Genomic DNA, 25,172 nt, shown 5'->3' with positions numbered 1-25,172 from the left:
CCCAATAGCATCCCATTCCCATTATTTTAGGCACCCTGCAGAAAAATGTTTGAACGAGATATCCCAGGTCTGCTTAACTGCAGTTACATGTCCGTTTTTGAATTTAGATGATTGGAAAATATCAGATTTAATTTTCAGCATTTTGGCTGTTTTTTTTTTCTTTTAAAAAATAGCATTTTCAAACTCACTATTTAAAAAAATATGTAAGGATGTATGGAAATCTGAGTGCAATTCTCTACACTCTGCACTGAGTGCAATTCTCTAAACATGTGAAGTGAACCTGTAGATTGGCTGGGTATCAGCAGGCAGCTTTAAGTCCGTGGGAATCTCTCAACTGATGGAGCAGGTAGTTTGCATTGTTAAGTGCAAAACATACAAAATTTTATACATGAATATTTTTATTTCATGTGCTAAACTCATTTGGAAACAAATTACCTTAAGATTGTCAAAGAAAAAATTTGAGTATCATTATGAACTTTTTTCAAATAGACCAAAGCAGATCACAGTGTTTCCTTTCTCCCAATTTTCTAAAAAAAAAAACTATGAAGCTACCAAATTCAGTAGCCTACTTAAAAATATCCAGCTAGATATTCAAAATGGTAGTGTGTAAAGAGTATCGGCACATTTTTCTTTACCATCTCTTACACACCTTCCCTTCGCCTACTGTCATATCCCTTAACCCTTTTGACTGTAAGGCCTTTTGGCCAGGGCTCTCTTACCCTTCTTTCTCTCAAAGCTGTGTAATGTGTGAATGGATCTGCCACACCTATGAAAAATCTGGAGCTCATTTGTTCCTTGCATCAACTGTAGTCCACTATTGTGTTGTAATGTTAACTGTTGCAATACATATTTTGTATTGTTATACCTTGTACTCTGTTGTACAGCACCACAAAAGATGCCAGTGCTATATAAAGCCTTAATAATAAAACCGCATAAACACACAGAAATAGGCATTTTGAAAACACTAAGCTTATCACCATAAAATGTAATGAGGGCATCTTTTCAGATTACAGGTCTCAAGCCCAGAAACAGGTAAAATAATGGAGTCATAGTTGGATTTAACCTGCCTGGAGCTCAGTCAGATCCATTACTATCACTGAGGCGTGAAACACTGTTTACACAAGTTGTGGTCATGATTTGAGAGGATTATAGTCCACAGGGTTATTATTATTTTTTTTCTTTTTAAAGCTACACATTCTGCCAAGCTTTTTTTCTTCTTTAAAGAAATTATTTAAAGCAAAAAAAAAGAAAAAAAAAAAAGATTTGTTTGTAAAAGGAAAGATGACTGGAGACAAATGTATGCACAGACCAAGGTATAAATGTGCATCAGCAGAGCTGTAAATGTGAAGGTGTAAAACAAGGAGATGACCAGAATAGCTGCTGCACAGGTGCTCCTAAAGGGGGAGGATAAAATCATTTAATAAAACCAGCCATTTACTTAAACGATATTAAAATTCATAAAGGGAAGTCTTATCACCTTTACAGTTCTCAAGACATGAGTTAATTAACATCACAGCTCTGAAGTATTGTGTCATGACTCTTGTCTCATGTGGCAGAATCGTGTAACTTAGATGAAAGATGAACTAAAGCTATAAGGAGCAGGATGTAAATAAGACATTCTGATAGGAGCACAGGGAGGGGTAGATGCGGAAGGTCTCAGGGCGATTCTACGTTTCAGCAGAGCGATTGAGATGGCCTTGATCCTGATTAGAATAAGAAAGTACTAAGCAGAAGGCATTAGCAGCAATGTGCTGACGAGAGGAGTTTTATAAGATTCCTTTATTAGAAGAAGAAAACCAAAACACAAACACACACCTGATCCTTCAGGACAAGTAAACAACTCATTACACAGACTGCTCCTGATGCAATGACACCAGATCATTTACACCATTTAGGAAAAACATCAAGTATAGTTATATGGCATGAGAAAATAATCCTTGTTTTATTTCAGGTAAAATATTCTGCAAGTTATTTTCCCTTGCAGTTCCAACACTTTATAGTGAGCAAGGTATTATACACAGTAATGATTGCAAGAACACCGTTCAAGTTTGCTGGTGCTTTAGAACTATTCCATCAGGCTCTGTTTTCATACCCCAGTGAAAGGCTGGGGAAAGGAGAACAGAAAACCTGGACCCTGCTTTAACATCCCTGTGGGGGACCAGACAAAACACAAGACCTGATGACCTGGCTTAGCCCCCCCTTTTTATTTATTTAATGAACACAAGGAGGTAAGACAGGTAAGAGGAGGAGTCAGTGTGGCAGGTAAGAGGAGGAGTGATTCGGTGTGGCAGGAAAGAGGAGGAGTCAATGTGGAAGGTAAGAGGAGGAGTGATTCAGTGTAGCAGGTAAGAAGAGGAGTGATTCAGTGTGGCAGGTAAGAGGAGGAGTGATTCAGTGTGGCAGGTAAGAGGAGGAGTGATTCAGTGTGGCAGGTAAGAGGAGGAGTGATTCAGTGTGGCAGGTAAGAGGAGGAGTGATTCAGTGTGGCAGGTAAGAGGAGGAGTGATTCAGTGTGGCAGGTAAGAGGAGGAGTGATTCAGTGTGGCAGGTAAGAGGAGGAGTGATTCAGTGTGGCAGGTAAGAGGAGGAGTGATTCAGTGTGGCAGGTAAGAGGAGGAGTGATTCAGTGTGGCAGGTAAGAGGGGGAGTGATTCAGTGTGGCGGGTAAGAGGAGTGATTCAGTGTGGCAGGTAAGAGGAGGAGTGATTCAGTGTGGCGGGTAAGAGGAGGAGTGATTCGGTGTGGCAGGTAAGAGGAGGAGTGATTCGGTGTGGCAGGTAAGAGGATGGGTGATTCAATGTGGCAGGTGAGAGGAGTGATTCAGTGTGGCAGGTAAGTAACCTTACATAGAGCTATCTCCCTATTCTGGTGTTCCCTACCAGATAACCCAGTTTTCATGAATTAACACTGTAGAATGGCTGCCCTTTTTTAAACATTTCCCTCACAGTCCCCTCCAGTGCTGACCAGCATATGCCTAGAAGTGGGCTGCACGCATCCTATGAGAATACTAGGCTACATGCCTGCGTACCAGGCCATTCATGCTGAGAAGGTAGATCCAACTTTATTTCTGTTCCACAAAACTAAAAAAGTCAAACCTCCTAATTTTGATTCAGAGACAGAACTATGAGAAGCATCGACTCTTAAATGGGTCACAGCTTTTCTATCTTGCTGTAAGGCTCCGGAAAGTTAATACAAAAACTGGTTTCCATTGCTTGATGTATTCACAGCATGGAATGATCAGATAAACATTTAATCACTGTACACAGGACTCCAGTGCCTACATCTCGCTTGAAATGCACTGAGCTGGACATGAACATGACAAGTAAATAAGAGGAATGCACCACAGCTCTGAATGAGAACCCTAATGAGTAAAAAGGAAAAAAAAAATACTATTATGTCAGAGTCATTACATAACAGACATTATTGATCAATATACTTATCAGTTGCGTATGAGCTACATCACATCATTGTTTATGCCACGGTTATATAATAGTTTTAACTCATTCTCCACGTACAAGAAATTAGTCCACAACAGCACCCAAAAGGATGATTGCATGTGATAAAAACTCATTGGACCAGACTCTTCAATGTGACCCAAAGCTGAGCAATAGAAACAGAGCAAACTGCATGACAAAACCATTTTTTTCTGTCCCAAAGATATACCCAGAAGGATGCAATGAAAGATAGGCATACGGATAAGAGTGTCAGTGAGGAGTCTCCACACATTTCAAGCCTGTCTATCGCTGCTTCAGGGCTCTGTCACACACTACAGCATCACCTCTGTGAAAGCAAGCATGTGCCTGTGCTTTCTTTTGTCCATGTATTTGTTTTCTCCACATTTCACAGCTATGAACAGGAAACAACACATATATGCACCGCAGAGAAAAAGCAAAACACAAGGCGTTCAAAACACACGTTTGAATGGCTCCCTAAGGGTTTATGGGCTTTTAATGTGACGGATAGCTTTACTACTTTATGTTTGGACTTCAGCTCACCTATTCTCAGTGTCATGTTGCATTATTAGGCTCCTCCCATACAGCAAACAGTCATTTGTAGAGTGACTCTTCTGCAATCGCACCACAACAGTCCAGAAAGGTTGTACCGCAGATGAAAGTATGCCTTACCTACATGGTGAACAGGCACGTCGTACTGTTAACGCTCTGCATGCAGGCAGTACTGCGTCGGGGCCCACCGCACTGCGATCAATGTTATAGCTCCATAGGGCTGTCACTGCTTCTGCGATGTGATACAATGCTTTTGTGCAGTAAGATGCAGTGCAGTAAGTAAGAAAAGGGCCTAATATCTACTCAAAATGTAAAAATGTTTTCTCTGTAGATAACCAGTTTCTATTATTAAAGCGGAATATAACTGCATTTCAACTTTGCTCTAAAACATTATTTACAGCATATTATATGCAACCAGCATTTTTTTTTTACTAGACCAGCATTGGAAGGATTACACACAGAGCTTTAAAGTTCTTTGGATAGAAATGCAGACGCATCCAAGTTTAGATATACATTTAAGTAAACACAATGTAACAGGTGTGGAATGTGACACACACACTCTCTGACTGTGCAAGAGCTGGAGGACAGCCAGAGAGTGTGTAACATTTACCACTTGTTACATTGTGTTTACTTAAATGTATCTATCTAAACTTCGGATGCGTCTGCATTTCGATCCTGTGTGTAACCCTTCCAATGCTGGTCTAGTAAAAAAAAAAAATAATTGCTGGTTGCATATAATATGCTGTAAATAATGTTTTAGAGCAAAGTTGAAATGCAGTTATATTCCGCTTTTTTTAGGTTAACTTTTAGATTTTTGCATATGTGCATCAGCGCCAAGGAAACAAAGTGGCCGCTGCTGAGAGAAGAACAATGTCCAGAGTTCACAAACAGGTACATTATAAATGATCAGTGCAGAGTCCAAAAACAGAAGACGAGTCTTCAACAAAGAATAAGAGCAGGAAAATCTCCACCACAATAAATATTGGGGTCACGAGCACAGCTCTGCATTCATGGATACCCAGAAAAAGGAAAGAGGCTTACCAGCTGGTGACAACCCAAATTATAAGGTTGCATCAATGATTTGGTAGGACATCAGGAAGCAACAGTCTGTCCAGGATCCACCAATTCAGCAATGATTCAGCAATGAATGTGCCGTAACCCCAATATTTATTGTGGTGGAGATTTGCCTGCTCTTATTCTTTGTTGAAGACTCGTCTTCTGTTTTTGGACTCTACGCTGATCATTTATAACTTTTAGATTTTAACAAAGATTAAACTGTTAAAGAGGGAGACATATTCCTATTAATACTTACTATATTGTAGAAATAGGGATAGGTGGCTGAAGTTAGCCTCTAACAGGAATTGGGAGGTGGAAATTTCTGTTTGCTAGAATATCATGACCAGCCCAAAGGTTATAAAAATAGTCCACCTTTCGTTGTTTGTGTCAAGGTAAATGAAACACTAAATATTTTGCCTGGGTATACTAAAGTATTACTTCTTGTTTGTTATAAACAAATCAGACAAGTATAGAGGTAAGAAGTCTGACAAACCCTGTGAACCAATGGGAGCAGTGTTATCATAGTGTTATAGCCTGATTTATACGGCATGTCTGAAAATCAATGCTGGCAGGCTTAAATGGAAATCAAAAAATGTAAAACTACAAAGTGACTTTTGTATAACAAATGCTAAATTGTTTAGTATGTGTGACATCAACTTAATTAAAGTGGAGTTCTTTGGTTAGACTTTTCAGGACTACAGGGAAAGAGATTAATTTCAGACTAGCATCTCACAGATCACGACTTTCATGTAGTTTTGTAGACATGCTTTCATTTTATTGCTCAGTTTAATCCACCGCTGGATAATCCCATAGAATGTAATGCAATCCTGAAATGTATAAAAGCATGTGTGTTTCAATATTTACAGATACTGTACCAACAAAAAAAGCATCCATTCCCATTTATATAGGAAGATGTTTAGCTTTATTGTATTACACCTAATGTAAACATTGCAAAACACTGCAGGAAAACAAAATAATAGGAAAACAGCACAGCATATCCATTTTACCACCAACAAAAATATAACGTGCCTGTGATATCTGCATATCATCCGTTTACCTCATTTGTACAAGGAGCTTGTTTCTATTGCATAGTATTTATGTGTACAGAAAGAAGTTGGTACCATATAAATCACTAATCGATAACAATTTAAGCTACATACTCACCACAAGACCGAACAGCAGATGGATCACGGAACCAACGGCAACGACCCAACTAGAGAACGTTCCCTGATCCATCCTCTACTACAAGAACACAAAAAAGCACATGACGACTGCGATACAATCACAGGGTTGGGAGTGAACTTCCACAATACGATCAGTCATGGCGGTCACGATTGACACACTTCGCAAAAAAAGATCCCGTAATCACAAGAACGGTCGCGAAATCCCGGAAGCGATCAATCCTTGTCTATCACGAAAAAAGTTGCCGTAAAAAATCACAATGTGGGTCCAGACCTTTAGACAGACTTGATAAAAGGTTATATGTTTTGGGGGTGGAACAGATGTGTCAGATATTTTTAGATCAACTAAAGATGTTTTCTGAGTTTTTAAGCTATCTGCAACAAAGGAAGTACTTTTTCGTAATATGTGCAAATTTCACAGATAAAATTTTCATAAAAGCAATAATTTACTATCAGAAGCTATGATCAAAGTTTAGCAAAGCTCCAAGGAAATTTTATACAGTACTCTCGTTCATTCTAATCCACCCAATTAGATCCAGGAAAAAAGTATAGTTTTGTTTTAGACCACAGGTATGCCTTATCAACAGAATGCAAACCAGTCCTCCCATGATTCTGCTTTGTTTCATCAGTCTGTACATCACTTGCATAGGACATATACACAGGTGTTAAGCAGGCCATACACTGGCCCGATTTGCGCCCGTTTCGACAGCAGATTCGATCACTGGGATCGAATCTGCTGCCAATCGTTCACGCTACACGCCGAATTTCGATCCATTTCGTCCGATCCCGTCGATCGTGCCGTGCGGAAAATAACCGTCGATCGCCCGCGGGTAAAGAGCGCATCGCTAGCGGCGTTCGAGTGCCCGACGACCGACGCAATAGAGCCCGCATACATTACCTGCTCCGCCGGCGCGACTGCAGTCTCCCGGTCACCGCTGCTCTGTCTGCGCTCTGGTCTCCAGGTCCGGCATGCCTCACTTCTTCTAGCCCGGCAGGAAGTTTAAACAGTAGAGCGCCCTCTACTGTTTAAACTTCCTGCCGGGCTAGAAGAAGTGAGGCATGCCGGACCTGGAGACCAGAGCGCAGACAGAGCAGCGGTGACCGGGGGACTGCAGTCGCGCCGGCGGAGCAGGTAATGTATGCGGGCGGGCGGGGGCAGCAGCAGCAGCACCACCACAACAGATTGTGAACGGTTTCAGGCTGAAATCGGTTCACAATCTGTTTGCTGTAAAGGTGGCCATACGATCCCTCTCTGATCAGATTCGATCAGAGAGGGATCTATCTGTTGGTCGAATCTGATGGCAAATCGACCAGTGTATGGCCACCTTAGAGGCTTGTTTGACAATTAGTACAGTGAGATTTTGATAGCATCAGGTCGATGCAAATTCTATTTGAACTTTTCTGCAAATTTATCTGGGTATACAGTTTTTGACAATTGACAGTATAATAAAAAAAAAAAAAAAAAAAAAAAAATAATTGCCCATCTCAATCAAGAAGTAAAAAAGATACACATTCTATTAAGTATTAACAACTTAGACTTCCCTCTCCACACATGGAACTACTAGGCAGACATATTTCAGGGTTACACTGTGCTGCATAGGTGGAGAAGTGACCAGAAAATAGATTTTCCAGGCTCATGTCTTCCCTAGTCAACTTTAAAAATGCAGCTTTCAGGAATTTAGCAGGCTTCAGTCCAGAAATTATAAGTGCTATCAAGATTATTAATAGAGATATATATCTGCATTTAAAGAGGACTTGAAGGGCATCAACGGCTATAATCTGGAGTCAGGAAGGAATTTGTCCCTTTTAAGGCTAATGGCCCAGGCCCTGTAAGATTTTTCGCTTTCCGATGGATCAACTGGGATATATGCAGGTTCAGGATGGTGTTTTTTTTTCCATTCTTTTTTTTCTGGTTGGACTTTATGGATGGATGTCAACCAAACTAACTACGCAACTATGAGAACTTTTCCTAACAAGCTTACCAGCTACATCCAGTAGGAATGTTAGGGCTAGAAAATCACCCAATGGAAATGTGTGCAGTGCTCTGAGCAGGATCTACGCACAGGCCTGGTTTCTTGGAGACCCTCTAGGCCCACAAACCCCTCCATACAAAACAACAGGTAGGAGGTTTAGAGGCAGATTCCTCTAATGACCCAGGCCATATACAACAATGGTGTACCCTCCTATCATAGCCAGGTCTGCTGCCAATGACCCCCCCACCTCCTGTAATAAGTAGGATTATCACATGACCTCTCAAAGTGCTCTGGGGGAGAAAGCTGCAAGACGACAGACTACAGTAAGCATCATTGAGAGGGTGGGGTTACATACCATTATACAGCAATAGATGGAAGTGGCACTTTTGATGCACAGATTCTGAATGGCTCTTAGGTTTACTCCCAATTACTTTGTAACTGTCTTAAGCTAGGTTCACACTAGGAGTTCCAGCCTGAAAGTTATCATAAAAGAGACCTCATCTAAAGCAAATGGTTAGAAAGCCGTATGAAAAGGGTAGGTATATAACTGCTGTCTCCAAGTTTACAATGTACAAAACAAATTAACTTAGAAGGCTGTGCAGACAATTTATATAACTTAATGAGATGGAACATCACCCACCAACTGAAAGGTTTGGCATGAACGGTTTAAACATTTATGCAAAGGAAGCTGCCAAAGGAACAGCTAAGTAGAAAATGTCTACAAACCTGGCAGAGCAGGAGAAAGCTCATTGTAGCCTCCAAACGATGCATTTCTCACAAGCTTTCGTCCATCTGGCCTGGGGAGGAAGGCGCCAGGTGAGACTCCGGCACACGACCTGCGTCTCAGGAGGCCTTCTTCTTTCATGGCGGAGGTTTGTGCTCAGGTAGACAATGTCAGTCTGAAGGCTGCTTAGAACAAGAATGGTGGAGCTATTGCCTTGAGCTCATACAACTAAGTACAGCACGCCAACCACAAGCATACCACACCACACCCTATGACCAGACACCTGGTCTAAAGGAGGCCCTGCAAGTACAACTCAGCAGCAACCAATTCCAGATTCCTTCAGTTAATCACTACATCAATATCCATAATCAGTGTTACTTTGTAACACAAGAGAAGACTATCTCTCTGAATCTTTTCTTATTTTAGGATGCACCAGCTACAATGTATGCTGCTAACAGCTGGAATGCCTGGCATCAATTGCTTTGCAGTGAAAGCTCCCCTGCAAATAAAGGATTAACTACATTTTTCTTTGTTAAGACAAATAATCTGCTCTGTGTTTCCCTTTCCCAGATACAAGTGGACAGAACGCGGAAGTTACTATTCACTCCAACTGTATGCTAGCTACAGGGCAGGAAAACATTTGCTTAATGTCACTGTGAGGCAGCTGATTGCCTGGGATCTGGATACAACTTGATTAAGGAGACCACAGCTAAATGACAGATTTCATTTCAGACATCTCCACATTACAATGAATGTCCTGTGCTTGCCACTGCCCATACAAACTTGTGCTTTGAAGAAGACTGAATGCACTACGGAAAATGATTCTACACTTCCAGCTTTCTCGATTTGGCAAAGCTCCTGGGCCTGTTTTCGTAAAGCATATCCCTTGACAAGTATCTGCACAATAAACCCACTGAATGATTTAGCGTGTATTTATTGCAACTTAACAGCAGTGAAACAAATGAATATGAAAGCCTTGGCAGGAAGAAACACAGCAGAGCCACGTCACAAAGCAAACACTCAGCCCCATCTCCAGTGGCATTGGAATATGTTTTTAATCTACACACAATACTGTGTTCTTACAAAAAAAAATCTAAACAAAGGGGGGCATGGGATAGTAAAGCATGCAGTAAATCATCAGATCCTATGGAAAGTAGTACAAATGTTGAATTATCACTAATAAAAATGTTAAGGAAAGCTTACATAGCTGTATAGTTGAGTTTAAGGGTTTGTAGGCTAGGGGAAAAATAAATATGAAGTAGAAAAAGCTTTCAGCAAGGGGAGATGAAAGCAACCTGTTGGTGACATATTGGAGTAGAGCAAGTAACTGCAGACAAATGCAAAAACTTGTTCTTTCGACTTTAAAGAGTCTCATGCTTCTGAAAAGCACCATTCATGTTCATACAATGCCAGGCTTTTTGTGAAAAACTTTCCTTCTTTAAAGACTACCTGTTATACTACCGGTTATAACAATCATAGGATTCTGTTGCACCATGGAAAAGCAATAAGCTCAGTCTTCAGGCAGCAGCATTACTCTTAATCTATCTCTCTGTACAGATATTCCTACATACCTGTACTTTTCGTTTCCCAGAAAAGTAGCAAAAAATGTTTTTTTCTGTGACATGTTAGCCAATAAAGTTATATAGGTAGTTTTGTAAAAGTGATACCTTTTAATAGCTAAAGATGCCCATTAATGGTCCAATGTCCCAAACGATCACCCAGCCTATATGATATCGATTGTTCTGACCCACTAACTGAGGAATAAACTGATAATTTATCTTAGACTTTAGGAATCATTCCAAAATTCAGATTAACTGAAAAAAAAAAATCAATAAATTGATCAATGAATTGATTGTTTGTCTTTGATAGGCACCATTAATGGTATCCAATCTGGAGATGGTACAGTAAATGGTCACATTAACTGATTAAAGGCAACCTAAACTGAGAAGTATATGGATTTTTCCTTTAAAAATAATACCAGTTGCCTGACACCCCTGCAGATCCTGTGTCTCTAATACTTTTAGCCACAGCTCCTGAACAAGCATGCAGATCAGGTGCTCTGACTGAAGTCAGACTGGATTAGCTGCATGCTTGTTTCAGGTGTGTGATTCAGCTACTACTGCAGCTAGAGATCAGCAGGACTGACAAGCAACTGGTATTGTTTAAAGGGAAACATCCATATCCCTCTCAGTTAAGGTTTCCTTAAAGTTTAGCTATGATTTCGCTTCTTCAGGCATGTTTCCAGATGTTAGCTGAAGTAATACACGGTACAGTCATGGCAAAAAGTTTTCAGAATGGCACAAATAGTGGTTTTCAAAAAGTTAGCTTCCGTTTTCAATTTGCATATTATCTGTCAAATAGTACAGGGATTGTCCAGCTGAGGACTGGGGTAAAGTCATTTTCTCTGAAAAGCTCATTTCCAAATGTTTGGGGTATCTGGCAAAATGATTGTACGAAGAAGAAAAAGGTGTACGCTACCATCAGTCCTGTCTCATACCAGCAGTAAAGTATCCTGATGGAGAGGGGCTCACTCACAATTTTGCTTAAGATCACAGCCATGAATAAGGGATGGTACCACACAGGGTTCCAGTCCTGGAAAACGAGGTGAGCGGACTCACCCCAAAAACCCCTACGCGGCGCGCCAAAAAATGGGCATGGTCAAGCATAGCGTGGGCTGGTCATGGGTGGGGCCAAATATACATGACCTTAGCAGTGGTGTAAAAGGTCTGCCGGGGAAGTTTGAGCTCTGCCTTAGTGTATCCCCCCAAAATAGATGTAATCTGACAGCATTTCAACAAAAAGACACGTAATCTGTCAGAAGTTCCTCCAAAATACAGATAATATGGCAGCGGTTCCCCCAAAATAGACAATCTGGCAGCAGCAGTTCCCCCAACATACACAATCTGGAAGCAGTTCCCCAAAATACACGAAACCTGGCAGCGGATCACCCAAAATACATGCAACACCCAAAATACATGTAATCTGGCAGCAGTGGTCCCCCAAACATACACAATCTGGCAGCAGTTCCCCAAATTACATGTAATCTGGCAGCAGCCATTCCCCTAACATACACATGATCTGGCAGCTGTTCCCCAAAATACACTTAAAGAGGAACTGCAGTGAAAATAATGTAATAAAAGTGCTTCATTTTTACAATAATTATGTATAAATGATTTAGTCAGTGTTTGCCCATTGTAAAATATTTTAAATCCCTGATTTATATTCTGGCATTTATCACATGCAACAAACACAATTGCTAACTTCCAGCCAGAGCAATATACTGCCTCTATCTGGCCAGCAGACGCCAGTCAGCCAATCAGGTGCACTGTCATACACCCTTTGCCTGCTGTACCATACCTAGCAGGAATTACATAGATTAGCATTCAAGTGGGAGGCTTTGGTTGGACGCAATCGTGAATTGCGTCGTTTACAGGGACGCCCCGTGTAGGCACATCTCCCACACGGTCCCCTCCCTAACCACTCACCTGTCAACCGCATCCTAGAAGCTGCAAAAAATAAATTTAAAATCACAAACACTGGTCCACATGACAGCCCAGGGGCCCCAGGTCTCTCTCACTCACTGGGGCCCCCAAACCACCATGCGACACCTAGAGGGAAGTAATCCCTCTTATCACATGGTGACATTTTTACTGCTGGCAAGTGATGTAGCTGCTGCTTGCTGTTTCGGCAGTTGGAAAAAGCTGTAAACAGCTTTTTCCCACAATGCAACAGGGTTCACAGACAGGAGACTGCCAAGAGTACATACTCAGAATTTCTTTGTGGGAGGGGTTTCACCACAATATCAGCCATCCAGCGCCCCCTGGTGGTCTGTTTGTGAAAATAAATATATTTCTCAGGTAAAAGGGGGTATCAGCTGCTGATTGATATAAAGTTCAATTCTTGGTCGGAGTTTCTCTTTAATCGGTTAACAGCTTGGTCGGAGTTTCTCTTTAATCTGTTAACAGCGGTTCCCCAAAAATACAGATAATCTGACAGCAGTCCCCCCCAAAATAGGTACCCCGAGCATAGGTAGCCAGGTCTATAGGTGTCCCCAGTATAAGTAGCCATGAGTATAGTTGTCCCCAGAATAGGTAGCCAGGTGTATAATGTCCCCAGAATTGGTAGCCAGGTCTATAGGGGTCTCCAGTACAGATAGCCAGGTGTATAGTGTCTCCAGTACAGCTAGCCAGGAATATAGGTGTCTCCATTATATGTAGCCAGATCTATAAGTATTCCCAGTATATATAGCCAGGTCTATAGGTGTCCCCAGTATAATTAGCCAGGTCTATAGGTGTCCCCAGTATATGTAGCCAGGTGCTGAGGTGTCCCCAGAATAGGTAGCCAGGTGCCCCCCCCCCCCCCCCCCCAGCAGGAGGGCCAAGCTCAGAGAAGGGGGAGCGGTAGGTACAGCGGTGGGGAGGGGGGGGGGCCTCCCCCCCCCCTTCCCTCACCTTGGGGCTCCCACACCCTCGCTCTCCCCTCCAGAACTAAAGTGTGGGGGCGGCTGGCAGCGGACGGGACTTACCTCTTCCTCATTCCGGTGCAAGAGGGAGCTTTCCACTGCCGCTAGTCTGGTCTAGACCAGAGCAGCGGCACGCAGAACTTACCCAGCGCTTGGAACGAGGCAGAGTTAAGTGGCTGCAAGCCGCCCGCAAAATTTTAGTTCTGGAGGGGAGAGCGAGGGAGGGGGAGCCCCAAGGTGAGGGAAGGGGAGACGTCCCCCCTTCTCCACCGCTGTGCAAAACGCTTACCTTTCACTGTGCTCTCACTCCACATATGCCAGGGTGGACGACATCCACCCTCTAAAAAAAGCAGGTGGACGTCATCCATCCGTGTTCACGTCCGACTCGACCCCTGGTACCACAACATCCTCAGGCAGCAACTTCTTCCAAACATCCAAAAACAGTTTTGTAAAGCATGGTGGAGCACTGCACTATAAGGCCAAAGTGATAACTAAGTGGGTCGGGAAACAAAACATTGAACTTTTGGGTCAATGGTCAAGTAACTCCCCAGACCTTAACCCAATAAAGAACTAGTGGTCAAATCCTCAAGAGGCAAGTGGACAAAGAAAAACCCACACATTCTGACAAACTCCAATTATTGATTATGAAAGAATGAGTTGTCATTAGTCAGATTTAACCAAGAAGTTAATGACCGCACCCCTGAGCAACTTGCAGAACTCTTGAAAAAGAAGGGCCAACACTGCAAATATTGACTTTTTTTGCATAAATTTGATGTAACCATCAATAAAAGCCTTAGAAATTTATGAAACGCTTGTAATTATACTTCAACACATAGAGAAAATTGACAAAAATATCTGAAAACACTACAGCAGCAAACTTTGTGAAAACCAGTATTTGAGACATTTTTTTAAAAATGTTGGCCAGGAGTCAGGACTGTATGCAGGTACATAGTGAACACCTAGATGGCAGTTGTATGGTTACTATTTAGCAGTGAGGTGTCAAGTGGCCAGTAGGTTAGGGACAGAGAGCTCATGTATACAAAGAGTCCAGCAGGTTGAAGACCAAGAAATCAAGTCAATCATGTTAAAGGGACACTGTAGGGTGTCGGGGGAAAATGAGTTGAACTTACCCAGGGCTTCTAATGGTCCCCCGCAGACATCCTGTGCCCGCGCAGCCACTCACTGATGCTCCGGCCCTACCTCCGGTTCACTTCTGGAATTTCAGACTTTAAAGTCTGAAAACCACTGCGCTTGCGTTGCCGTGTCCTTGATCCCGCTGATGTCACCAGGAGCATACTGTGCAGGCCCAGTATGGTCTGTGCCTGTGCAGTACACTCCTGGTGACATCAGCAGGAGCGAGGACACGGCAACGCAGGCATAGTGGTTTTCAGACTTTAAAGTCTGAAATTCCAGAAGTGAACCGGAGGCGGGGCCAGAGCATCGGTGAGTGGCTGCGCGGACACAGGATGTCTGTGGGGGACCGTTAGAAGCCCCAGGTAAGTTCAACTCATTTTCCCCCAACCCCCCTACAGTATCCCTTTAAATAGGGTGTAATGAAAATCAATTCCACAATTCAAACCTTCTGTTGATGGCTTGAACATTTCATAAGTTTGTGTATTCAGAAATGATTCTTTATTCACTTTTGAAATTACCCTTAGGCTAATTTCACACCAGGACGTTGCGTTAGAGGGGGCGTTAAGGTCGCATGACGTCCCCCTAACGGAACGCCTGGTGGTGCTGGATCTGGACGTCAGAGTGAGCCGCGTTGTGCAGCTCACTCTGGCGTCAGTGATGCCATGATGCGCACTCTTGTGCGCATGCGGCATCACGTGGTCCCGCCGGCCAATCGCCGCACAGAGCGGCCGCTCCAGGAAGTAAACACTGCACGTCACAATGTGCAGTGCATATTAATTAGCCATGTGCCTGGCCGCTCTCCGCTCCTCCCCAACGTTACTGAGCATGTGCAAGCAGTCTAACGCGGCTCAGCCGCGTCTAATGTACTGCATGCAGTACGTTGCCTTGTGAAGCAGCGTTACAATGTAACGCAACGTGGGCACTGTGAACAGCCCCATTGATTTTTCATTACTGTGCGGTGGGCTGCGTTACAGGCTGCTCTAACGTGCGCCTGTAACGTCCCACTGTGAAACCAGCCTTAAAGCAAACCTGAACTGCAAAATAAACGTCAAAATAAACATATACCTTTTATACTTACCTCCCGCTTAATCTGCTAATCAATCTGTTTCTCCCCTACCACGTCCTGTTTGTCCACTGATCAATGGAATTCTCTTATCTTCCATTTTAAAAATGGCAATGACCCAGTAACAGCTTCCTGGTCAGCACACTGTTGGCCAGTAATATCGCTTGGGCCATAGGGAAACACGGACATTACCTTGTACATCAGTTGTCCTTTCAGTTATAACTGCCAGCAACTTATACCGTTAGCCTGAACTTGAGTAAAATGATTTAAAATAAACACATGAAATAAACACATGATGTACCTGCAAATAAATATTAAAGGAGTTGTCCGGCAAAAATAAAATAAGCGCTACTTACCGGCAGCTCCCAGCACATCCCTCGCCGCAGCTCTCCCTTTAGCCGTTCGCCGGAGCTCCGACCCGGTCCCCGGCGATGACGTCAGAGCAACCTGGAGGTCGCTCTGTACTGCGCCTGCGCGATCTGCGCTGTCAATCACTGCCACGTGGCCCGGAGCGGACTGCACAGGCGCAGAACTACTGCGCCTATGCAGTCCGCTCCGGCCCACGTGGCGGTGATTGACAGCGCCAATCGCGCAGGCGTAGTACAGAGCGACCTCCAGACATCGCCGGGGACCGGGTCGGAGCTCCGGCGAACGGCTGAAGGGAGAGCTGTGGCGAGGGACGTGCTGGGAGCTTGGGGCTGGAGGAAGCCCTCGGTAAGTAGCGCTTATTTTATTTATTTTTTCCGGACAACTCCTTTAAATACTTACCTCATCACTAGTTCCTCTCAGAAGCTCATCATTTTCTTCTTACAATGATTCCTACCATTTCTGACAAGATTTTGTCAGAACTGAAATATATCAGTTGCTGTCAGTTATATATCAGTTGCTATCAGTTATAACTGAAAGGACAATTGATAACCATCACCTTGTTTCCCTATGGCTCATTACGGCTCGAATATTACAGTTTAGCAATTTGCTGACCAGGAAGTTGTTCTGGGGTAATGGCCATTTTAAAAATGTATCACAGTGGACAAACAGGATACAAGAGCTTGATGAGTAGACTACATGGGAGTTAAGTATGATGTGCAGGTTTATTCTGACTTTTAATTTTCAGTTCAGGTTTGCTTTAAGGCTTTTAGCTTCCTGAGAGACAAGTCTGACAAGATCTTGTCCGATCTGGAAGGCATCACTGTTAAAAGAAAATGGTGAGTTTCTGAGAGGAACTGACAGCGAGATAAGAATGTAATATAATGATTCCTAGGTAAATCATGTGTTAGGCCACTGGTGTGTCCATTTAGAGAGGTTGTCTGAAAGCAAGAAGTGGTAAATCAGGGAAAATTTCTTTAAAGTATTTGTCTTTGTGACATATTGGTTGTAGGGCTTTCGATATTATACTCAAACACCTTAAATAAATGTTCCCTAATTTACCACTTCTTGCTTTCAGACAGCTTCCTTATTTGCGACAAATTATCAGAAGTGTATTAACAGAACTCTATAGACACATTCCACTGCAATAACAGAGGGTGTGAGACTTGCTCATATTGCTTGTGATATACCAGACCAATTCTCTTGTCAGTCAACTAATGTTGTATACATGATACTCTGCAAGAAATGCCCATCAAGAACAATCTATTTAGGAGAACAGGGCAGAAACTGCACACAAGAATGAACCATTGCCATTTTAAAATCAGTGAGAGTAACATGGACACACCAGTACCCAGGACTTCTGTAAACCAGGACACAGCATGCAAGATCTAAAAGTACTTATTCCTAAGGGCTCGTTCCCACTATCGCGAATCCGCATGCGTCCAACGCATGCGGATTCGCACATGTAATGTGAGTGGATGGGGCTGTTTCCACTCCTGCGGTGGCGTTGTGCGTTTTTTGTTGCGGAGAAAAAACGCACAAAAGAGGCAACGATTTCGCCTGCGTCGGGAATCCGTGCGAATCGCCGCTAATGTATTTAATAGTAAAAACGCATGCGTTTTTTACATGCGTTTTTACCCGCGATTCGCGTGCGATTTCGCACCTTTTCCAATGTTATTTTGCCCTGGCAGTGTCATGGTTAATTTCGCATGGCACCCTGCCATGCGAAATCGCACGCGAAACCGCGGGTAAAAACGCATGCAGAAACGCATCCGCATGCGTTTTTACAAGCGTCGGAATGCCGGCGAATCGCGTCGCAACAGTGGAAACAAGCCCTAAGGGTAACTTCAAAAGTAAGCACTCAAGAAAAATTCATGAGAGTGTTCAAGACATTAACAGGTTAGAGTTGTGGAATGGGTTTCATGACATCTTATTCAACATGACTGACTTGATTTCATGGTCTTCAGCCTGCTGGCCTACTTGACACCTCATTGCTAAATAGTTACCATACAACTGTCATCTACGTGTTCACTATTTACCTGTATGCAGTGTTTAGCTTTAGCTAACATCTGAAAATATGCCTGAAGAAGGGCTTTAGCTCCCTGAAAGTCTGCATAACTTAATTTTATAAGTTAGCTATTAAAAGGTATTCGTTTTACAAAAATGTGTATTTTCCCAGAATTAAACGGAGCTATTCCTGTCCATGGAAGAGTAATTTTCAGCTGTCTATTTTAGATTTTGGAATATTACAGACCTAAGGAATTTGAATAGCCGTGTGGAAACCAAGCACCTAAATTTTTGCAACTTGCTTGGCTTGGTTTATTATTACTTCTAAAGATCCAGCTCGGTGTGAGTGTGTTTTCAATGCATAGAGATAATAATCATTTGTATGCCAACTATACTCAGAAAAACCCTTAAAAGCAAGCAATGTTCCAAAAGATTGTTCATTCAACAATATAGCTTGAAATCTCCAACCATCTGTCACAACAGTAGCTAATCAGCAGCTAGTCTACCATTAGGGGCTGACTGTACTAAAAGCAATGAGCTGAACTTATTTAAAGGAGAAGTTTCACTGAAGAAGTAAGTCATAAATATGCCACATCAATTTCAAACTGCCCTGTTTGTTCAGGGATGCATTTATAATTAATTATTGATTGTGGTACCCTGAAACACATGAAGACCTCTGTTCAGGCCATATACAAACCCATTATCAGCAGTGTGTACACAACACACCACCACAGCGCACCTCTGCGTTTCTAGGTCTGCCCATTTATCTGACAGCTTCTCTTTACTTTATCTGCTAATTTCACCTGGCTTTGCGTGGCAGGATTATACTTCTATCAAAAGTCTGTAATATGAATATTAAGTTTAAGTTTCTTTTCCTGTCAAATCACTGACCATCAGGAATGCAGATAAACGATCACAGTTATGTTGTATGAGCATTCCTGTCATACATTATGGTAGAGTTTAGATAGTCAGCTCCTCTGAGCAACAGTAGTTAGAGAATACAGGGCCTTTTTTCACCAAAGGCATTCCAGGCCATTGCTTGGAATGTCATTGGTCCTGGGGAGCGCCATGCCCCTGGATTAAGCCCCACCCCCAAATTAAGCCAAATCTCCCATGCCCTGAAGATCAGCAGCATCGCCAGCCCCTGGAAAGCAGACATCACAAGGTTCAGACAGTGTAAGTTGCAGGCAGCCTCCACTGTGTCCCTCTGTGTCTCCTCTTCCTCTCCTCCCCTCCCCCCCCCCCATGTATCCCTTTGTCTCCTTGTACCTCCTTCTGCCCTCCCCCCACCCTCCTGCGTGTCCCTCTGTGCCTCCTCTTGTCTGCTTGTGCTACCTCTGTCCCCCTGTGCTACCTCTGCCCAGCAGAAGCTGTGCTCTGCTGATACAGTCCAGCGCTGATGCGGTTTGAATATTCTGCCTGTCTCCTGCTCCCTCTAGTGCTGGCACCTCACTCTCCTCATGTAATGTGTAATCATGCTTCATGCGGTAGGAGATGCTGGGCACTAGGCCGAGCGGTGAGCGGATAGGTGAAAGCACAGCACTGGACTCCGGCGGAGAGGTGAAAGCATAGCCTCTGCTGTGATAGGGGGAGTGCAACTAAATGTGACAGGATGGGCAAGTTGTCTGCATCGCAGGGACTCTCTGTATTATGCACCCACCTTCCACAGCACATGGTTTATATTCTCCAATATGTGTGTTTTTAATTTTTAATTTTTTTTGGGGGGGGGGGGGGGGAATTTAGAGGACACAGAACTCCTTGACAGCTACATTTCCACTTTTGGTCAGTGGGAATTTGTGGTTGATCTGGCATATTTAAAAGTACACATCCTTACTTTGTACTTTGCAAGGGTAAACTAAAGCAACCCATATGAGCGCCTCCACTAAGAGCATGCAAGGATCAACGGTAATGTGCTAAGTGTGATTCATTATTTCACAATCTATGAAAACACTCAAGGCAACAAAAGTGTTTAATAACTGCTTTGGTTTATGGGTCATCAGATTCATAATGCATTTTACTAACAGCCCCAGTAGTACTGATGGAAACTAAAGGTACATTACAATTTCCCATCGTGGCCATTTACACCTGCTATCATCTCTGCACTCATTTGACTAGAAACTGCTTTTCTGAGGAGATTTGCATGATTTGACTGCCCTTCCTACTGGATGTTTACAGGGAACACATATAAATCTGAATATATGTTCAGTCAGCACTCGCTAGCCTTCCAGTGTGAAGTCAATAAATATTGACAGATCTCTTCACTCCAGTAATGTGCTTGAAGCATATTTATGAGCGTTACCTGAAAAGGTTACATAAATGGAACGCCTGCCGCAACCTATACAGGAATATTAGCAGCCATGATGAATAGTGTGGATTAGCTTGATGTCTTGGGAACACATGCTACTGCTGTGCATCCCTAGAGTTAACAAGGTAACAGAGGTCTGTGAAATCCTAGCTCATGCTAGACTGTAAGCCCATTTCCCAGAAGTCTGTTCTCTCCCTTGTGGGCAGCCAACAACCTCTCACGCTGTCACTTTATTACTGCCAGAACCTCTGAACTGATTCATCATGCAAGCATTTCTCTGCTGGGCCATCATTATTAACACTGCAGATACTGTGTTAGAAAAGTAACCTCAATCAGTCAGTGACTTAGGGGGAGGGGTAGAACAGCATCTAAAATAAAGATGGCAAAAGATTGAGGACTCTGTAATCAACGTCCTTTTACTGACGCAAAATAGAATCTCTTACTTAATGCCCATATCTGCCTCTTCACCATGCGCCACATCCATATTAAGACAAGACGCGCTATTAGCCAGTGGTAATACCACAACAGCGTGGAGGTGACAGCTACATGGGTCTGGAAGTGGTGTCAAAAGCCTGGACATCATCTGATGAATACTGAGAGGTGCTCACTGTGGGGGAGAAAGTGAAAACAACAAGCAGGCAGCTGGCTACATTATGCGGCTTCCCTAGCCAATGGAAAATCTACAGAAGGATAAGTACAGCTAAAATCATAGTTCCCAATTTGGACATTATTTATTATATTTATAAAGCGCCAACATATTACGCAGCGCTGGACATTCGTTTAGGTTACAGACACTATTTAGGACATCATCCCTAATCGATTTCATGAGCCTAAAAAATATATATAATCCATTTGTATAAAAACCAAAAAACACAACATTTTATAGTAAAAGTTTCATATAATCTATCAGTGGAGCAACTTCCCAATTCTGGTTCCTTCCTAATTTTGGGCTGAGCACGTGACAGCAGTGTATGTGCAGTGCCATGTCACAGCTGGCATCCCCCTGCAGCATAGTGCTATTGCGTAGTCACAGGGCAGAGCTGTGCCATGTAATTATAAATGTAAAGGATGCGAGGAAACTTTTATAAGATGACGATATTAGACCTTATCAGTCAAAAGAAAGGTAGCCAATGAGTCTCTCAGCTACATTACACTGTATTATATTATTACTGCTGAGAAAAGGAAACTAAGTTTGCTAAACACATAAACAACACACTAAATAAAGGCACACGGATGTACACAACCTCCCTTGCAAGCTAATGAAATCACTGCAGATTTGTCTAGCACGCAGCACACACACACACTGTTGCATGAATCAACATGCTGTTCTGCTATATACTTGCCTCTTGTCAGCGTGTTTTAGTCAAGGACACAAGAAATCCAAAAGCAAAAGAGTGTTCATGTTTCAGGATTAAAGCTCTTACGTCCCAGTAGCACACATTCCTGTAAAGAATTCCCCCCTTAATCCTGAAGACTAGGTGTGCTGCTACAGAGAGACATTAGATGGAGGATAGTACAGGCTGTGGGTCTGTGTGATTATGCTGGAGAGGCTACTCACCAGGCTCAGCTGAGCTCCCTACTCAGCTCCTCCCATCCCAGATACGTGGACTTCTTCCGTGATCATATTTCCTTCCTAATGATACAAGCAGCACATACTGAGGTCACTGCCTTGCCAGGATGTTAGCTTAGCAGGGCAGTCAGGTCAGGTGCAATACTGCCTCATTCACACTCCTTGCTATTCAACTCAATTCAGAGACAGGATAGATTGCACAAGGCAATCTACCGGTCTCAGTGCTCAACTTTAGATAAAAGAAAATGCTGCAAGGAGACAATTCTCAGATTCACTTTATTATTTTGTGGTTATTCCTTTATAAAAGGGAGGAAGAAAACACCACTGCCACCGGACATTCTACAAAAAGGTAAAAGGTGACCCAACCCTATTTTACAGCTTGAATGCTAGAAGGATAGCTACACACAGACTCCACTGTCTCAATCAACATGTACATGCGGTACCTCTACTTCCTACAGCTTAGCACAACAGCTTAAGGGTAACTCCAGCTTTTGTCCAAATAAGATTTTACCTCAGTTTCTCCCCAAGTGCGGGACACTATTTCAAAAGGAAGTGAGGGGAAATCCTCATTGGTGACAACTGACAGGACCATTAAATGCCTTACAGCGGTTTTAACACTTCACTCTTTAAATATAGATTTTACATGCAGTTCTGTACATGATTAGGTTCCACAGCAGAATTTTTTTTTTTTAGATAAAGACTTAATAGGCACAGGATTTAGATATTTTATGATTATGAAGGCACTCTTTTTTGTATACTTTGCCTGTTTAGCTAGGTTTGTAATGCTGTCTATGTCCCTGTTAGGGAATTACATTCTTACTATCCCTTCTTAGTTACCCAGTGAGCTCAGTCACAAGTCAGTAAAGTGGTGGTAATTTTTTTTTTCTGGGACACTGATCATAATAAATCTTCAGATATGTAGTAATACCTTCTCAAGATACTTAAAAAAAGTTGTTTTTATGCCTATTTTCCCTTTTGTAAAGATTCAGGGGACACTGGAGGCCCCGGGGGAAGGGGGATCTGGAGGTAAGAACGGACATGACAACAATCTTCCTGATTGTGGGAGCATGGCCACACCTCCCATGCCTAAGTCACCAATTTAAAGGTTTCAAGCACTCTTTTTGCTCTATGTAAACAGACTGAAGGACTCTTCAGCAGCCCACATAAGCAGAATCAGAAACACTAAGTACATGCATTTATTCGACACAGTTATATGGAAACTATATAGGGAGATGGTCACATTTTCTGTTTAACTTAAACAAATGTACGCAGCTTGGAATGGGAGCAATCAAACGCAGTAGCTGATTTTAATCAGCCCAGTTCCAAGCCAAATGTGCAAAATCAAAATAATATTTGCACCAACTCAAAATGATTAGCAATCTCCCTGACTATCCCTAAATAAACATTACAGAAGTATTCACTTACATAAACACAATAAACAAGAGAACTATTTGACAAACCGCTATAAAAAAAAATATCGCTGATCGCTCCCTTGCCATCCTCCCCCACTACCTGGATCGTCTGCAATTTGGCCTCGAAAGTCCTCCAGTCTGGGACGCTCCCCCATCGTCCCCAGCGATGGGGGAGCGTGCATGGCTGGACTGTGCCTGCACCAGCTGGAGGACTTTCGGGGGGAATTGGGGACCATCCAATCCAGGTGGGGGGTGATGGGGAGGGAGCCATCAGCCTGGAGAAAGCCCCAGGTATGTATACCTAAATCGTTAAAAAAAAAAAAAAAAGTTAAATAGTTACCTTAGCAGAGGTAAGCCTCAGGATGGTCCAGATGCTTCTCAGATCCTCTCCTGCAGCTCACCATTCCAGTGCAGGAATTCAAATTGCGCAAATTGAATAGGCTTCTTCCAGTGCACAGTGCATTCTGACTGGGCATGTGCTGGTCAGGTCTGCCCATATCAAGTAGAATAAAGCCTTACCTGCACAGCATTTTTCCCCTCATGCATTTGTGCTTTGTTCTACTGGGCATGTGTAGACCTTACAAGGACATGCCCTGTCGGGATACTCTCATCCACAGTGCCGAGAGAAACATATTCAACTACCCAAGTCAAGTCGGTATACAGAATACAAAAATATGCAACGGGGCACAGCTATTTATACCACTGTTACTGCAGTGAACTGCAGGAGCAAACCGTAAAACGAAGACATGAATAGAACAAAATAAAGTGCTCACAGCTGTGTACGAGGAAATGGGGGAGACCCCGTGACCCACAACGTGTAGCCCTGGCTAATTCGGACCGGTCCTATGCACTGACCATCCACACCACACACATGCACTGGCCAGTCATTGTGTATACCCTAGCTTGAATCCAGCAGTGAAGGGGTGTAACTGAGATCCAGTGTTGCATAGTGTGGCTGTGGATACATAAAAGACTCACCGCTCCTCCTCAACATGCGGCACAGCTGATAATCACAAAGCAGGTAGCGTGTCCACAGTGCACAATCAGCGCTATAACAGTCTCATGTGGGTCAGGGATCCAGCTGCTCCTGCCTTCTACCTGCATACATGTTTCACCCAATCACCTGGGCTTTCTCAAGGCAACAGGAAGTGAGTCATAGAGTCCGGTCCACCCCAGACCCCCCCCCCATATTCCTGTTTTTAACAGGTTGGATCTTGATTTTCCTTGGTGTGTCCTGTTACCTTTATTGATGAATAAAGTTTTCTCTTTTTATACAGCTGTGAGCACCGTTTATTTTGGGCTAGGTATACAGGGACCCTGCACTGGAACTGGTGGACTGTGGAAGGATTAAAGGGGTTCTTTTGCGAATGAGGAAAAAAATAAAAAGTGGTTTATGCATTAACTATTAAACAGCCTTCTAAAATAGTGTAAATTTTTTTTTTTTTAAATGAATGGTTTCATCAATACAACATGTAATGTAAATCGTGACGGATGACGGCTGGGAGGCTAATCCATTTGTTAGGGGTGGTGGGTTTTTTTACTTTCTTTTCACAAACATAACTCCTGCCTAAGTAGTTTTTCAGTGGTATAACCCACTTCTAGCAAGAATCGCCGTTATAGCCCTAAGGCAGGGGTCTCAAACTCGCTGCCCACGGGCCATTTGCGGCCCTCGATACAATATTTTGTGGCCCGTGCCGGCAAAAGCTTCCTTATAGTTCGCTTCAGTGCTCCCAAGTAATCCACCACATCCCCGCCGCTAAACGAGGGCTGCAGAGCCCCCAAATCGCCCGGGGGGAAATCCGCCGGCATTTCCTGGAAAGGGCAGAGCTTTCAGCTTCAGCTCTGCCCCTCCTGACGTCAATCGCGGTGCATCGCCGCCTCTGCTCGCCCCTCTCACTCTTCCTTCACAGAGAGG

General features: G+C 43.2%; 1 protein-coding gene across 6 annotated transcripts in view; it reads right to left on the bottom strand.

Moving 5' to 3' along the window:
• Positions 1-25,172, bottom strand: part of OSBPL8 (oxysterol binding protein like 8) — a 289,354-nt gene that overhangs the window by 76,960 nt on the left and 187,222 nt on the right. For 2 of the 6 annotated variants that reach the window (XM_068276648.1, XM_068276651.1), the window contains exons 1-2: positions 21,619-21,825; positions 8,941-9,120 (exon numbers count right to left, since the gene is read on the bottom strand). The exons of 2 other annotated variants lie outside the window; for them this stretch is intronic. In XM_068276648.1, coding sequence (XP_068132749.1) covers positions 8,941-9,079 — 139 coding nt within the window. In that variant the 5' untranslated portion in view covers positions 9,080-9,120; positions 21,619-21,825. 2 more of the 6 variants (XM_068276650.1, XM_068276649.1) reach the window with 2 other exon arrangements.

Source organism: Hyperolius riggenbachi, chromosome 3, assembly GCF_040937935.1.
Source record: "Hyperolius riggenbachi isolate aHypRig1 chromosome 3, aHypRig1.pri, whole genome shotgun sequence".
NCBI classification, from domain to species: Eukaryota; Metazoa; Chordata; class Amphibia; order Anura; family Hyperoliidae; genus Hyperolius; species Hyperolius riggenbachi.
This window is presented reverse-complemented; position numbering and strand designations above follow the sequence as displayed.